General features: G+C 41.6%; 1 protein-coding gene across 1 annotated transcript in view; it reads right to left on the bottom strand.

The window, feature by feature from the left end:
* Positions 1 to 18,189, bottom strand: part of SLC22A23 (solute carrier family 22 member 23) — a 267,653-nt gene that overhangs the window by 25,164 nt on the left and 224,300 nt on the right. Inside the window, 3 exon segments of the mRNA XM_020976653.2 lie at positions 7,415 to 7,517; positions 17,604 to 17,697; positions 17,700 to 17,733. Coding sequence (XP_020832312.1) covers positions 7,415 to 7,517; positions 17,604 to 17,697; positions 17,700 to 17,733 — 231 coding nt within the window.

The following is an 18,189-nucleotide window of genomic DNA, read 5'->3' as shown; positions in this document are numbered from 1 at the left end:
AGTGGTCGGTGAAGCCAGAGGAGAGGGATAGAACCATGAGAAGGGAGGGAACCTAGACAGGGTAAGGTGGAGGGCATGTTGCTTACTTCCCATGGTAGCTCCCTGCTGACTCCATGTTGTCCAGTCACAGACAGGAAGCACGCTCTCCCCTAAGCTGGGGCTAAGCCTTTCTTGGTCTGTGATAGCTTGGCAGTAGCATTAGGACACACCAGCTTTAGAAACGAGAACCCCAGAGGAATGACGCATTTTGCCTAGGGTCAGATTGGCTGGGGTCAGGATGGAGTTAACAACCAAATCAAGGGCTGTATGTATGTAAGAACTAGAAGAAATGTGGAATGATAACAGTACCAAAAGGGTATCCTAACCATCAAGGAAGCAGAACTATAGAATGCCCCTCCTCCCCCTACCTGCAAACAATCAATGAAGCTCACTGACTGAAACAAAGCCATCAATTTCTTGGAGAATAAACTTAACTAATTTGAATTCTAAAATGTCCCTGGAGGAGAAAATGATATATGGTATGCACTGTTTTCCCTGACTACTTCAAACATCAAACCTAAAGCTGTTTTAGACAGTCTAGTGAAAATTGTGGTGTCATGGATAAATGGCTGGCTTTGTGTCAAGATGACCAGTTTAAATATTACCTTTCCTGACACATACTAGCTGTGTGACCCTGAGCCCTGGGCCTGAAGTCAAGACCCAATTTCAAATCTGGCTTCAGATGCTTACTAGCTACAAGACCCTGGGCAAGTCACTTATCTTCTGCCTCAGTTTCCTCAGCTATAAAATGAGGAAAATAGTAGCACCTACCTTGCAGAGTTCTCGTGAGGGTCAATGACATAATATTGTAATGCATTTAGCAGGGCACCTGTCATATAATAAGCACTCAATAAATGCTTACCTTTTCCTTCCTTCCTTCCTTCCTTCCTTCCTTCCTTCCCTCCCTATCAAGTGCTTCAGGAAATCCTCTAAGACAGAAGTTCTTAATTTTTTGTGTGTGTTAGCTAGGTGGTGTAGTGAGGCAGCTAGGTGATAAAGTAGATGACCTGAGTTCAAATCCAGCCATAGACCCTTCCTAGGTGTGTGACCCTGAGCAAGTCACTTAAATCTCTGTTCGCTTTAGTTTCCTCAACTGTTAAATGGGCATAATAATAGCACCTACCTCCCAAGGTTGTTATGAGGATCAAATGAGATTAATATTTGTAGGGGCAGCTAGGTGGTGCAGTGGATAGAGAACCAGCCCTGGATTCAGGAGGACCTAAGTTCAAATCTGGCCTCAGACACACAACACTTACTAGCTGTGTGACCCTGGGCAAGTCACTTAACCCCATTGCCTAGCCAAAAAAAAAAATAGAAAAAAAATTGTAAAGCAATTAGCCCAGGGGCAGGCACACAGTAGGTGCTTAATATATGCTTGTTTTCTCCCTTTCCTTCCATCATGGATTCTTTTGGCATCTGGTAAAGCTTATGGATTCCTCAGAATAGTGTTTTTAAATGTATAAGATACAGAGTATTACATAGGAAACCAATTATATACAGTTACATCAAAATATTTATAGAATAAGTTCATGACATGACTCTCCCCCCAACCACTCTAGGTTCTTACATTGCAGAGCAGGTGCTGAACTTCACTGGTGGAGAGTATTTTCTCACCAGGAGTTCTATGTACCATGAAATCAAAATGTGCGGTCCAAAACCAGTCAAAATAACCGAGTAGTCCAATGATCCTTTTAAGAACCCATGAAATGTCATCTATTTTTGTCTTTGGGCACTCTCCTGCTTTGATCTTTCTGACTTGGAGATCACCCCGTACTTACCTTTTGCCTTGCATTTCCACAGCCTCTGAACGTGCAAGACCCGACCTAGACCTCCTGATTCTCCTGGGCTCAGACTCCATGCCTTTGGACCCTGGTGCTTTGGGTCAGTTCCCAAATTGAAGCTTCTGTTTGTTCTGAGCCCTCAGGGGGAAAGGGAGCATGGGAAATCAGTCCAAAGAGCCAGTGCTGCTCAGGTTTCTGGCTTGCTCAGTATATATTACCAGGTTACAGTGGGCAAGAACGTTGGATTCAGAGTCGGAGGTCCCGGGTCCACATATTGGCTCTGCACCTTGCTCTCTGGGACCTCGTCACTTCATCCTTCTAGGCTTCGGTTTGTGGTCTATAAAATGAGGGGCTTGGACTAGATGACCTCCAAGGTCCTTTCATGGCTAAATCTGACCCATGGCTCAGTACTGTGTGGTTATCACGACAGTGGCACTTTTTAATTGATGACCGTCTTAGCCCTAGGGGAATGATGTTGTATTTATGAGGGCTTAATAGAATTAAAATGCCTGCCTGGTGATTCAAAAGGCGAGAGAGCGATGTCACCCTCTATAGTGGCTACGGCTGAGTAGGCAACTGAAATAAAAAAGGTTTCATGTACAGAGTGTCAGCTGAGAGAACTCATCAGTCAACAAGGGTTTATTGAGCTCCTACTATGTGGTAGGCACTAAGGATGGAAATACAAAGAGTGAAACACTTCTTGCTTATAAAGAACTTCAATTCTAACAGGAGAAACAACGAGGATGCATGCAGAATAAATATAAACCGAATAAATGCAAGGTGGTTTGACAGGAAGGGTACAAAGTTGCGGGGGGAATCAGGAAAGTCTTTGTATAGATAGTGCTTGAGCTGGTCCTGAAGGAAGAAAAAGACATTATGAATGGGAAGGGAAGTGAGGAGGAGTGGAATCCAGGCATGGAGGATGGCCAGTGTAAAGGCCCAGATATGAGAGATTGAATGCCTGATGTGTGGGACAGAGAGAAGGCCAGTATGACCAGATCTCAGAGTAGGAAGGGAAAATAACATCCAATGAAACCAGAAAGACTGATTGGGGCCAGGCTGTAAAGTGCTTTAAAAGCTAAAAGGAGGGGACAGCTAGGTGGCACAATGGATAGAACACTGGCCCTGGATTCAGGAGGACCTGAGTTCGAATGTGACCTCAGACGCATAACAAGTACTAGCTATGTGACCCTGGGCAAGTCACTTAACCCCACTGCCTAGCCAAAAAAATAAAATAAAATAAAATAAAAGCTAAATGGAGGAGTTTTTGTTTGATTCTAGAGGCAACAGGGAGACCCAGAGTTTAGGGTCATCCTCAAATGTGAATCTCTGAAGTGAACCGCTGTAGGACTTCCTCTTGCTTGTCCTGATCAGGAAAGAGTTAAAAAACAAAAAACAAAAACCAAAAACCCACCAGCCTCCATCAGAAGACCTAGGTTCTGGCTCCAGGTCTTCCAAAAAATGACTTGTGTGACCTTGGGCAAAACAACTACTTCTCTGGTTAGATGAGATACTTCCTGAGGTCTATTCCAGCTTTGACATTACCTAACATTACTGTAGTATTTTCAATTTTTTGAAGCACTGTATGTGTCTTTCCATTTAATCCTCATGATAACCCTGTGAGGTAGGTACTATTATTATACCCATTTTTCAGGCAAGGAAACTGAGGCTGAAAGCCATTAAGTGACTTGCCCAGAGTCACACAGCTGGTATCTAAGGAAGGATTTGAACTCAGGTATTCTTTCTTCTTCCTCTCTTATTTGGAGTTTCAGAGCCACCAGAGGACAACTGGCTAAAACTAACTCTTCTATCAATTCTTTTTTTTTTAATTAGACTTTTTAATTTCATCCTAGAAGAGGAAACTCTCTTTAGAGGTTAAGTGACTTGCCTAGGGTCACACAGCCAGAGTGTACCAGAAGCAGGGCTTGAACCTCCATTTCTCTGGAGGCCAGTTTTCTATTTATTATTTCTTCCTCTCATCAATTCTTACTTGCTCCCTGTGTGACCTTGTCATTTCAACTTTCTAGGTCTCAGTTCCATATCTGTTACCAGGGGCTTAGACTAGAATGACCTTGAAGGTCCCTTCCTGCTCTAAATCTATGAAACTATGGTTCTTAGCAGCATGTGGTATTACTACGGTTGTATTTTTAATCGATGGTTCTCTTAGGCCTGGGGGGAATGGTACTATGTTTATTCTATTTCGACAAATCAATATTGAAGAAGCCAATAGTAAAATAGGCAGGAACCACATGATTTTCTAATTCTTAACCCCTTCCTTGCCCCTGTGGGAACAAGTCACACAGGGATTTTTTCTCTACATTATGATTTAAACTCTACAGGGAGATGTATGCCTGGTCTTTGCAGACAATTGTCTACTCTCAGAAATAACATGAATAAATATACAGCCATGGGTTCCCTAAGAGCTCTGGGTTTCTATAAAGATGCAAACACTGGGTCTCTGAGAGTGCTGCATGCAGAATCATTGCCAGGGCTCTGAAAGCTTATCCATCCATCCATCCATCCAGCTCTCAGCATCCATCCTATAATTATAAGCTGCAGATTTTCTCATGATCTCCCTTTGGTGTTGCAGGGAAATCAAAAAAGCTTTTCTTCAGCCCTTGAGAATGCATCAAGGTCAGCAGATCAGTTGCCTAACATTTCCTGCAGTCAGTCAAAAGACAGTCCTTGCTCACAAGCAGCTGACACTCTAAAGGGGAAGACGATATATAAACAACTGTCCCAATGAGCTACATAAAGGATGCCTTGGAAATAATCAATAGAAGGAAGGCATTAGAACTAAAAGGGAATGGGGAAGGCTTCCAGTAGAAGTGGGGATTTTAGCTGGGACTTGAAGGAAGCCAGGGAAGAAAGGAGAGGGGAATGAGGAGGAAGAGCATTGCAGGCATAGGGGACAGCCAGAGAAAATGGTGGGAGCTGAGAGTTGGAGTGTTTTATGTAAGGATCAGCCAGAAGGCCGGTATTAGTGGATCTCAGAGCACTGGGGGGAGTGTAAGGTGTAAGAACACTGGAAAGGTAGGGAGTGGCCTGGCGGTGACTGCAAGCCACTGGAGTTCACTGAGTAGGAGGGTGACGAGGTCAGACCTGCACTTTAGGAAGACCACTTGGACAGCTGAGTGGAAGGTGGATGAGAGGATCTCCCCTCCTTTCTCCCAGTACCACTCTGGCCAAATGAATTTTTCCATTTAGGAAATATTAATCAGGTCATACATGGGTCAACTATTTAAAGAGTCTAGTGCTCTAGGTATTGACTAGGTTTAGGTAAGAATCCTCAATCCTTCTTCCCCTAAAGCCTAAAATAACAGCTCACATTTACATAGTGTTTTCAAATTTACAAAGCAGATCATTCCACCTCCTCCTCCTCCTCCATCCTCACCCTTATCCCCACCTTGTGAGATATGGAACTATTATCTTAATTTTACAGATGAGGAAACTTGCATCACACAGCAAAGAAGGGTCAGAGCTTGGATTTGAAACCACATGTTCTGACTCAGTGGCCCTCCTTCCATTAAACTGCCTAATTTAGGGAGAGCAGAGGGAAAATATTCCCAGCCTCTTTGAAATCTGGGAGTTTTCCTAGCCTTAAAATTGTCATAAAGCTGACGTGATTGGATTTTCCCACCACAGTTTTAATAACCTCTTAACTTTACATATCACTTGTGTCAAGTTTCTCATCTCTGCAATCTCAATGTTGAAAAAAAACAATGTGTTGCCCTCATCAGCCTAGTTACCAAATATAGGAATTAGCATATTAGGGACTGCTTTGGGTGGGTACAGTACTCCCACCTGAACTGAAAGTCAGAAGGCTTGCACTTCTATGGTTAGCTCTGTCATGTCACTATGTGATAAGAGACAGGTCACTAATTTCTCCAGGCCTTAGTTTCTTATCTGCAAAATTAGATGATTGGTTGGATAAGATTACTGTTTCTCAAGCTATGTTTTTTTTTTTGAAACCTGCTATTTTGAGCTCTGGGCATAGTGGCTTTTTGAGAATTTTATTTCTTCCTCAAAAAATTAAATATGAGATTATCTATGTGTCATAAATATAATTACGAGCAACACCTTGGGAGGGGTATGGATAGGCTTAATTTCCCTCTATTTTTTATCCAAAATTTCCAACTCCCCTTTACCCTGGGGGCTAGTCCACATCCTTAGATCTCCCAGATCTGCACTTAGGGGTTCTGTCAACATATTGTAAACCACAAAATGTTCTATGGCCAATTGGTCTAGGAGAGGTTGGATTGGATGATCTGTAATGCTTATTTCAACTCTAACATTCTATGATTGAACTCTTACCTTAAAATCATACAGAAACCCAATAGAATGCATTTAAGGAATGAACAGAGTGTTTCCTGATAATAGGCAAGGGAAAGGTAGTGTTATTTAGCTGGGAGTAGATAAAGGAAGAAACCTGCTTGGTCCTTGTGTCCTAAGGAGCTGTCCATAGAGCCTTAAGTTTCCTCAACTGTAAAATGGGGCTCAGAAGATACAAGTTGGAAGGAGAATCCGAAATCAGATTAGAAGGGGCTGCTAAAGAAAACTTGAGTGGGAGGCTCTGAGGAGGAGGGAAGATAGCTGTCAGTTACTTGTTTGGAGAGATAATGAGCAACTAGAGGTACTGAGAAAATCCACCCAATGTAGGTCACAAGTGGAGGAACATACATATTGAAAAGGGCTCCCTTAAAAATATTTGGTAGTGTGGAGCAGCTAGGTGGCACAGTGGATAGAACTCCAGCCTTGGAGTCAGGAGGATCTGAGTTCAAATTTGGCCTCAGATACTTGACACTTACTAGCTATGTGACCCTGGGCAAGTCACTTAACCCAATGCCTAGCAAAAGACAAAACAAAAAAAAAAAACATTTAGTAGTATATATGGGTCCTGTGTTGTTTCAGACGCAACACAAGACCTTCTGGGGGTTTTAAATCCTCTATAAGATCCTATATGAACCCCATCCATGGGATTTAGAAACTGTAAATCACCCTAGAGACAATCCAGTAATGCTCCCTTATTTTAAATGAGGAGCCTGAGATCCCCCAATGAGAAGTTACTTGCCCAAATTTTATATAACTTCAATAGTGGCAGAACTGGGATCTGAACTCAGGTTCTCCTGACTCCCAGTCTAGTATTGCTTTACCACACTGCCTTGCTTTGGGACTTCTATCCACATTCCCAGGCATTACACAGACCAGTGACCCCAAAAATCTTACCTTTAATCCTGTTTATTAAGAAATTCACTACAAGATGGGCCTATCCTGGGATTCCCATTCCAAAGCTATATTAGAAACAGAGAAGAATTCTCTAACATAGGCTCACTCGCAAGGTTTCCTCTATGTGAACTACAGGGAGGTCCCAGTGGACTCCCAAGATGTTTGCCTTTGGATAGAAGAGATTAGAGAGACAAAGAGTCTTTTCTTTCAAAGGCCACAATTCCATATTTGGGTCAGAGGGGTAAGACTGCCTGCCCCCTTCTTATCAAGAATGCAGAGGAGAAACATGTGCCTCTCCTTCAACTGCCCCTCCCCTGATGCTCTCAACTTTTCTATTCCCTTTCTGCCCTGGCTTTCTCCATACTTACGAGTTCACGCACAGGACCACAATGTTTTTCCATAGGTTCCTTGTCCCCACCACTTTCACAATGCAGACCTTCTTGGGTCTTCTGGAAAGTTCCTTCTCCAGTTCTGCAATGAAACAAGACCATGAGACCCCCCTGACAGGCAGCAGGGAATCTGCTGGCTCCCTTCTGAGCTGGCCAGGTCCATTTCGGGATTTTGTCATTTTGGGAAGGGGAGAACAGTTTTTCCCTCTAGAAGCTGGGATAAGACAGGAGAGAGAAGAAAATGGAACGTAAGTCTGGTAGAATGGATTTGATGTTACTGTAGAATTCCTCCAATAGTGCCTGAGGCAAAAACATGGAAACATTATCAATCTGAGGTTTTTTTTTTTCTTAAACTCTTGGTGAAGATACAGAGTTTATAATGATACCCCAGCCTACCAGTACAATACGTAGGCACCTAATAAACCAAATCAAGCAGTTCTCTCCCTGTTTTGGGAAAGGATAAAGTCTTCCTCCGAGATTCAGAACTCTGCCCCTCCTAACCAAATGGCCACGTATACCACATGTAGTTATTTGTCCTAGGGTCTTGTTTTTATACTGGAATATCACATTTACTGGGCTTAAAAAAAAAAGATATCCGTTCTCCTAATGCCTGGTGTATACGTCTTCATAATTTACTCTCTACATCCACAGCCTTGAAAACCTAGGTGCGTTTTTATCGAAAGAATGCAGTTATGGTCAAATGGCCCTTCCCCTCTTGTTTTTTTTTTTCACAGACTACTATGGCCAAATTCCAAAGCCAGAAATTGAAAGGCTGTCCTGTTCCTGAATCACTATGGCAGGATGATTACTGCCCTCTCGGTGATACATGTTCTACCCTTCATTCTCTAGAGAATCTGAGTTACCTCTGTATCAAACCACAACTTCCTCTAGAGTCTCTTTGGACAAGACATGTTCCCAAAGCCATCTCTTTGCCCTTCCAGAAAAGAAAAATCCTCCAGTACCTTGTTCCAAGAAAAGACCTCTTACTACACTGCCATTTAATTTACCAGCCTATTCACTTCTGGATTAGCATCTATCCAGCATGTCTCCTCGATAGAAGACTTTGGCTTCTTCCCATACAAGAGAGGCAGCTAGAAGAGCTAGGAATGAAAACTCTTGATGAGTTGTGACCACTGAAGAAAAATTACATCAGAACCTGTTTGGAATACTGTTGCCATTCAAAATAGGATCATAGGATTTTAGGGTTGAAAGGTACTTCAAAGACCACCTAGTCCAATCCTCTCCAATCTGAGACCATGAGAGGGGAATTAACTAGCTACAGTCACACAGGCAGTACAGAATGGCAGAAGCTGATTTCCAGTCTGTGGTCTCTGATGCCAGGGCTTTGGCTACCTATATACTTATTCCACTTGCTATTACTCAAAGCATTTTGGAAACTCTTCGCTTGGGACCCTTCAGAGCACACAGAACACACACACACACATTAACGTCCCCAGTAACTTTTCTAGTTTTTTTTCCCCCATGCAGCTCTCTTCACTTATTCTAAGATCCATCCAAATTGAACTAATCTCCCTCTCCTATATCTATGCCTTGGTGTGCACCATCCCCCTGTTTGAAATCAACTCCCCCCATCCTCAGATCCCCATCTATTGATGTACAGACATCCATCTTTACTTTCAAGACCCAACTCAAGTATTACTTCTTCTAAGAAACCTTACCTGATCATTCTCCTCCCTCACCCCCATCCTAAACAGAAATTAACCCTTCGTCCCAGAATCTATCAGGTGATTTTCTTTGACCTCTCCTGTATCCTCAGTAATTTTCTAACTTGTATTAAAATTATTTGCATTTGTATCTTATATTTCTGCTAGACTGGGGTTCTTAGGTATAGTAATTATGCTTTAAAAAAAAAACCTTTCCAGAATCTAGCACAGGGCCTTGTACATAATGAGCACCTTGTGAAGATTTACTAAGTTGAAATGGTGGCAGATTTTCACACTTAGAGGATGGATCTGATCCAAAGAAACAGGAGAAAGTTATTCAAACCAAGGCAGTGGAACAAGGTAGGTAATCAGGTTGAGCAATACAACTCTGAGCCCCCTATTCCTTTTTTACCTCCACCTTTGAGGCTCCCTGGCTTCCTGCAAGTCTCAGCCTATGTCACCATCTACAGGAAGCCCCTCCTAATCCAGCATTGTCTTCACTCAGTAGAATGCAAGCTCCTTGAGGGAAGAGATTGCTTCTTATTTTGTCCTACTAGGTACTTAGTAAATAATTGTTGGATAGGATAATTTGACCAATTTTCTTGTGAATTGGATTTTGATGGCAATTCCAAATGAGTATGATTTTTCCTTCCTTCCTTCCTTCCTTCTTTCCTTCCTTCCTTCCTTCCTTCTTTCCTTCCTTCATCCCTTCCTTCCTTCTTTCCTTCCTTCCTTTCTTACATGAATAAGATAAAGAAGTTCTTTTCTCATAGCCTAGGTGTTGATTTGCCAATTATAGAGTAAGAAACAAAACTTCTCAGCCATCTCTGCTATCAACTTAACACCTTCAGAAATGGAAAGGCAAAGTTATTCAACCTCCCTTCCCCACACAGCCCATCTTGTGACATCTTGTACTGCTGAGCCATGCCTCCTTGAAATCTTCCAGGTCAAGCATAAAAAAGAAACTAGGGTGGGGGAAAATCAAAGAAAAGAGTGGTAGTGGTGGGGAAAATCTACAATACCGAGGAACCCTTAGCATTTAAATGGAAACTCTGATTATTCATTAGGAAACAGAATTGTCTCAGGAGAGAAGCAGCAGCTAGATGGCACATTGGATAGAGCACTGGGCTATTTCAGGAAGACTCATCTTCCTGAGTTCAAATCTGGCCTCAGACACTCACCTAGCTGTGTGACCCTGGGCAAGTCACTTAACCCTGTTTGCCTTAGTTTCCTCATCTGTAAAACTCGCTGGAGAAGGAAATGGCAAACCTCTCCAATATCTTTGCCCAGAAAACCCCAAATGAGGTTACGAAGAGTCAGGCACAACTGAACAACAAAAAGCAGCCTCCAGTTTCTCCTGATTACCCCAGCTATTGCTGTATTCCCATGTCCAGTACTTTGGACAGTAGCACATGCTTCTGTCAGAAAAGATACCATAACCCTCCCCTTCCACTGTGTGTTCTAAAGTCACAGTAATGGCTTATTTACCTCCTGGCCATCATCCAATGGCACGAGTGTCAACCAATCCCATCAGTTGAAGTCTGAAGGGGAAACCCCCCCCCCAAATATATGTGCCCTGATAACCATGAGAATTTGGGTATTTTCTTTTCTTTTTTGTTTCTTTTCTTTTTCATGAAGAATGATTTGAGAGCATTCGCAGCAAAAAAAGGATGAATTTTTTTTTACACGTCCTAAAGGTGGGGGCAGACCTGTAAACTTGTGGTCTGAGTTTCTAGAACTTCCCCATGCCCCACATTAATGTAGAAAGAATTTTATGACCTTTTTCCATGGATTCTTTCCAGTCCTGAGAGAGATGCTTTACTTCTCAGCCCCTGTTTTTCCCCCACAGCAAAATAAGGCTAATTTAATGGCTCAGATTGAATAGTTTAGATGAACCTTGTTAAATAAAATATGATTTCCCTCATAGGCAGTTAGTGTTTTGGTAGTAGAAAACATTAAAATATCAGATCATGCTGCATCTGATACCATATATATGTGCATAATGCCATAGAATCATGTCAGAGATGGAAAGGGATTTAGCAATCTTCCAACCCCATCACTTTACAGGTGAGGACGCTGAGGTTTGAGAAAGAGAATGAACTTGTCCCAAGTCATCCAGTCCTGCAGCTAGCTAGGGACAGAGCTAGGCCCTATACCCAGGTCTCCAAGCTCCTAAATCCAGAGCTGCTTCCACTCACTATCCCCACACCATCTCTCAACTTCAATAGCAACATTTCCTAATCCTGGAATCCTACAGTTTCTTCTTCCATGAGGAACACCGACAAGACTATGGTAGATTTCCCTTCCTTGAGTGGAAGTTAATTCGTGATCTATTCATAGGACTACAGATTTAGAGATGGATGAGACCTCAGAGGTCAATTTAGGGGTGGGGAACCCACAGCCTTGAGGCCACATGTGGCCTTCTAGGTCCTCAAGTGTGGCCCTTTGACTGAATCCAAACTTCACAGACCAAATCCCCTTAATAAAAGGATTTGTTCTGTAAAACTTGGATTCAATCAAAAGGCTGCACCCAAGGACCTAGAAGGCCACATGTGGCCTCAAGGTCGCAGGTTCCCCACCCCTGATTCTAGTCCAATCCCTTCATTTTACAGATGAGTGAACAGGGCTCTAGAGAGGTGAGAGGATATGCTTAAGATTATGTATCTAGGGGGCAGCTAGGTGGCACAGTGGAAGAGCACCAGCCCTGAACTCAGGAGGACTTGAGTTCAAATACATCTTCAGACCAAACACTTGACACTTACTAGCTGTGTGACCCTAGGCAAGTCACTTAACCCCAATTGCTTAAAAATTAAAAATAAAAAAAAAGGTTATGTATCTAATAAGTAGTATAGCTGGAATTCAAACTGAGGTTCTTGGGATCCAAATCCAAAGGTCTTTCTACTATACTACAATGCCTTTCCCAAGTAATTTTAGAATGTAATGTTTAGGTGGAAAGATAAATATTACTCTGTGTGTGTGTGTGTGTGTGTGTGTGTGTGTTTATTAGTATATGTGTTTAACCTTCATTAAATTCATTCTCTGATCCCTGGTTTCTTGAAGACTTATGCCAGCCTGAAAAGTTTTAAGTCTGGGGTAAAGGACAGACTCTACCTCTTAGCTGTGGATCAGTTTGGCCAGTACATATATATATATATATATATATATATATATATATATATATATATATATATATATATATATGGAGAGAGAGAGAGAGAGAGAGAGAGAGGAGAGAGAGAGAGAGAGAGAGAGAAAGCAAGATTGGCTAATGATAGTGAATTTCTCAGGCCACAGCTGCTATGGTCAACTCTGGAAGACCATCTACTAAGTTGTAGAGTGGTCACAATTTTTATTGGTGGAGGAAAAACACAAACACAATCAAGCTGAAGGGCTGAAATGTATATGTGTGTATATATATATACATATGTGTGTGTGTGTGTGTGTGTATGAAAGAGATAGGGAGAGAAAAACACAGTATGTGTGCCATCACATTTGCCCTTCCTCTTTCATTTTGTTAAAGTAACAGCAGTATTTTGATTCTCCAGTGAAAGTGGTCTTTCCTACCTCAAATTTCTCCTAGTACACTGCTACAGCTCTTCCCTGCACTTACCCCAATCTCCCTACTACCACAGTCTAAGCTTCACTGACAGTGAGATCTGTATTATATTTTTGTATACACACATATCTTTGTGTCTTAAGTCTCTACCACTGTACCTCACACACAGTAGATACTAAAAGAATGCTTGGTACATTAATGTCCTGAATTTTTTTTTTGGGTTAGCAATAGCACCCAGAAATGCGAAACTGGGGGCTGCCTGTAGTCAATAAAAGGAACCAGACAAGCCCAAATATAATTTTCCAAGTTTTTATTCTTTCTGGGGCCACTGGTGTCATGGTAGGGCCCTGTAGCACCCACATCACCATTTTCTAAGATCATAATTTGTGTATTTCCTTGGAGTTAACAGACTCTTTTCCTGAGGGGGATGGGAGAGAGGAGGCAGGGAAGTTCAGACATCCTGTATTCTTCATGTCATTGAAACAACTCAGGGTCTAGAGAGCTAGGTTTTTCACTTGGCAATGTTAGAAAATAAGGGCTTTTCTAGGATACACAGTGTTAAAAGTATTAAAGATAACAGTCTGTACAAACTTCAGTGAAAAACCTGAAACTACCTCTTCACTTCATGCTTTCCCCTTTTCTTTACCACACATAACAGAAAATAATTTGATTTAGAGTTACCAGGAAAAAAATCAAAATTGAACTCCCTTTCTAACATGCTGAGCCTGTTTTGTGTAGGGAGGACAGTACGTCCATTTTTCTAGTGTAGTCTCTTGCCCTGCTAAGCATGCTGTTTCTGTACTCTAGGGTAGATAAGTCATTTCTGTTCCCTTCCCTCCTCCCAACATCACTGTGCAATTCTGAATCTTTATTACCTGGAAGGAACCAAGGCAATGGAAGGATATAGTCCTTGCCCTGGTGCGACTGCTCTAGCTTGCCGATCTGTTTGCCTTGCTTCAGGGATGCCCCAGAGCACACTATTGACTCGAGAAGGACATTGTGGCTCTTAAGAAAGGGCTTACCTGAGAATGCTCCAGAGGGAAGCATGGGATCTGTCCAGGGCCTGAAGGACTAGGTGGTGAGACCGCCAGCCAGTTGTCCCCTGATGTGGCCAGAGGGCAGAAAGCAGCTGCAGTCCACTCAAGATAAGGCCTGGGAGGAACCATCATAGTTCTTTTGAAAGTATGCCACAAGAGTCATATCCTTTTCCCAAAAGTCTTTAAGGCATTTCAGGCTCATAAACTATTGGATTTTTAGACTCTGTAGGAAATAATCAGCTTTTATGTCCTTCCTTGAGGCACTGAACATTAAAAAAAAAAACCCACATTTATAAGTAAACTCAAAGAGTTATTGGCTTCCTCCAACCCCCTCACCCCCTCAGCTCTAGATTTAGAAATAGAAGTAATTAAATGGTAGAACAGGCCTTCTTTGGAAGCAAGAAGTAGTTAGCAACCATATGGACCTCAGTCTTAAAAATCTATCCAAACATTTGATATTTGGGGCCAATACTGTTCTCCTTTCCCATTTTCCCTCAATATGCCCATCTGGAATGCCTACAAATATCCATCAAACCACAGAGTGAATGGCTATCTAGTCACACAGCTAGGTTATGTCATGACATTTGATTACAGTCTACACATTTCTGACTGGAACAAGCAAAGCCAGTGACAGGAATTCCAGTAGAAAGCTTCATGTTGGCATTATTGCAGAGTCAGGTGAGACCTGTACACATGCTGTGGCATATGATGATTGAGTCACAGTGCTAACTCAAAGGACTGTGTTGAAATGTTCAAAAACAAATCAGACAGGTTCTAAGGGGAAATCCAAGGACACTTAGAACAACCTGAGAAAAACAGAAGAGTGGAAACACTGAGTCCCTGATTTTCCATTTTGGCATTATTATGGACTAGAAGTAAAACAGCCTACCAAGGCTGGGGCCCATACATGTGTGTTTGTATGTGTGTATACATAAGATATAAGACACTGGTTGACATAATTGGCTACACAATTATTTGGGTTCTCACTGCTGGTTTCCACATGACAAACATTTTTTGACTATATTTGGTCTGAGCTATTGGGAGATAGTTTAGCAGGAGAAAAGAAACCTAGGCAAAGAAAGCAAGCTAGAATACGCAGCTGTTTAGAAGGTGAAACAGATGTGGTCTTTCCCCACAAAGCAAGGCAATACAATGTTGAAATGGCACAACTGACAAAGGTGACTAACAGCTGGTGGGCAAAGAGAGCTCAAGAAGCCAATGTGGAACATGAGGCTTTATAGAGCCAATACTGAAATGCCACCCTCCCCCCACTTTAAAGGAGATAGACATCTTTTGTTCCCTTTTCATAAGTCACACATACAAAGATACTTTTTCTCTCAAGTCTCTCCCTGCTACATCTGAATATAAATAAATGTGAGCAACAATCACACGGGAAAAAAGTCATGATACCACTTTCTTACAATAAAGAAGGGAAATATAATGGCACAATTAAGATCAAAGGGGGAAAAGTTTTTTTTTAAAATTTGACTAGTAAGTGGGGTGTGATAATTTAGTTAAGCAAATACCCCAAAGGGAATTTTGCTTCAAGTCTTAGAAGTCCAAAAGGAAAGTGACATTTTTTTTTAGAACTACTGGAATTAGTTCTGATAACAGATTAAGTGCTTGATTTTTAGGAAGAACTCCTTGGAAATGTCAAGTGGACCTCAATGGAAAACAAAACATTGTTTTCAGTTCTTCATTGTCCAAATGAGCAGGTTGCTACCAGAAGGTAATAGAGACATAGATGCTCACATGTGTCCAAAATCCCAAGAGCGCTGCTGTACATACCCATGTGGATACATATACTTGCCCCACATCACTCCTACCTATCTTCTGAAAACCATGAGAAAAGTCAACTACTTTAGCTTTTTTAGTTGTTTTTTTTTGTTGTTGTTGCATAAAATCGGAGACATTATATCTTATCTAAACTTTATATTTTGTCAGCATCTCTCATATAGTGGTTCACAATAGAGTTGGTCCTTTAGTAAATGCATGTTAAATGAATAGAATCCCAGAGGTGGAAGGAATCATTGTGATCACTCAGCCCAGACTATGTAGGAATCAATCCATCAACCAACAAGTAATTATTAAGTCCCTACTAAATGCCAGGCACTGTAGAGACAAAGAAAGAGACAAAACAGTCCTTACCCTCAAGGAGATTAATGCTTCTATTAAGAAGCATTTGTGAAGTCAGTGCTATTCCTTCTCCATTTTCTCAGATCTCTTACTGTACACAGCACACAAGAGATACTACTTGACTCCTTAAGAGTTATGTGAATTTTTTATTGCTCTTCACACAGATATCCCTACATGTGGCACATACCTCCATTCCAGAAAGGCTAGAGCATTTGAAGTAGGTTCCCCCAAATTATTACTCGTTGGCTGAGTTGCCTGCTATCATGAAGTCTGACCTAGGAGTGATCCAGAGATCCAGAGCTGGAAGGGACCTCAGAGGTTACTGAGTCCAATCTCCTCATTTTACAGAAGTGGAATTAAAGCTCAGGATGGTTAAACAACTTACATATGGTTGCATATATAGTTAATAGCAAAGTCAGGATTTAAACCCACATCTTCTGACTCCAAATTCAGTACTCCTTCTTCTGTACTATTCTACTTCTGAAGAGGAAGACAAGGCTTTTTTTTTTGGCCACTTAAGATATAGTTTTCATGTCTTTAGGATTCATGGGCAACATCTGAATTTACTTTCTCGGATTCAGTAAGTCATATGCCAGGTTTCAAAAAGGACTCTAGCTCTGGAGTCAGAGGAACAGTGTTCAAATTTTGCTCATGTGACCATGGCAAGTTATGTGCCTGGGCCTCAGTTTCCTCATCTGTACAATGAGAGGGGGTTGGATTAGACAACCTCTAAGTTCCCTTTTCTAAATCTCTGACCCTGTGATCCATGACCCTAAACTATACATTGCAACATGTTTCCAACTGGTTACACAGCTGGTAAAACATCGAAGTAAAATTGGAGGCTTTTAATTTAAGGCCAGGACAGACCCAGGGTCAGGCACTGGTTTAGGTAAGTAGTTGTCAGACTTTTTGGTCTCAAGATCCCCTTACATACTAAAACATTATTGAAGAAATACTCTCCCCACCCTGCTTTCCCCACCCTGCTCTCCCCACCCCTAAGAAGTTTTTATTTATGTGGATTATATCTATTGATATTAACCAAATTTGAAATTAAAACACAGATATTATTATGAAAATAATTTTGACTTCATAGACACCCCCCTCCCTCCCAGACCAGGGTTCCTTAAAAAAATCTGGGTTGGATACAAAGAATACTTCTACCTGAGGGCAGAGATCCCAGAAAGGAAGAGAAGGCAAAGAAAAAGAAAACTGTTCCCAGTTTTTTGGTTAGAAATGGTTACAATAAAAAAATACTCTGGGTAATCTTAGGAGGTTACATTTAAGAAAAAAAGAGATGGCTGAAGACTGTGGACCCTGAAGATTAAATTCCAAAGTATGATTATGGTCAGAGGTGACTTAGAGAGTAGTGACAAGACTGTAGGTCAAGGATTTTACATCCATGTTCTATAGAATGCCCTACCTGAAAGGCCAGATTTATACTAGGGTAGTAATTAATTTTCTGAACCTTTGTTTGCTGTTTTTATAGCCAAAGTCAATTTCTTTCATTAGCATGTCCAATCAATATCCAAAGCCCACCATAGTTTGGGAGGATTTCAACCCACTTTCAGGTTGCTTAGGGGGACATTATTATTATTATTTCTGTTCAACAGATCCAGGCCAAATAAAGTGGGAATATTTGGCTGGCAATGGAAGCTACTTAATAAAACACACCAGTGAAAGGAAATCTAGGAACTGTTGGGATATTGAGTTCTGGTATGTTAGGCTCCATAGATAGATTCTCACATGGCTGCCTCCCTACGTATGCACATACTCACCGGGCATCACTCCTTTGATGTCATTCTCAGGATTCATGCGGTTTTTCTGCGTGAAATGCAGGATCAGCTTCTTTGCTGGCTCAAACTGCTGTGTGTGGCCATTAGCCACCGGAGGGACTCTGGGAAAATACTTCAAAGATACAAAGCCTGTTAGTGAAAATTTTCAAGTTCCTATGGTGCTCAAGATACAAAGGACATGATTAAGATTTCAGACTGTGGGCTTCCTGGGCAGGGAGAGGGTCTTATTCTGTGTTTGGTATCGCACCTGGGGTGTGGTTGGGGCTTCTGATAAATTGCATGTGATTATTTTTTTTCCTCAACAGATAAGAAGATGGTGGGCATTGAAGTATGTATTATTTCCCTTTGGAAAAAAATAAGAATTATTAAGGTGGTTGTGAGAATTATGAAGGATGTAGCAAATAAGCATCAGTATTTTACCAGCTGTGGATGTATCCCATCTCAGAGGCAATCCAGTTTAACCCCTACCCAAAGCCTTACTCCTTTCTAAAATTCCCCTGGTAAGTGACCACTGAGCCTCTGATGGAACAAAGAAATCACTATCTCCTAAGGTAGCCAATTCCATTTT

The sequence above is a fragment of the Phascolarctos cinereus genome, unplaced genomic scaffold, assembly GCF_003287225.1.
Source record: "Phascolarctos cinereus isolate Bilbo 61053 unplaced genomic scaffold, phaCin_HiC Scaffold_4;HRSCAF=312, whole genome shotgun sequence".
Lineage (NCBI taxonomy): Eukaryota > Metazoa > Chordata > Mammalia > Diprotodontia > Phascolarctidae > Phascolarctos > Phascolarctos cinereus.
Note: the sequence above shows the minus strand (reverse complement) of the source record. Positions and strands in the feature narration are given on the sequence as shown.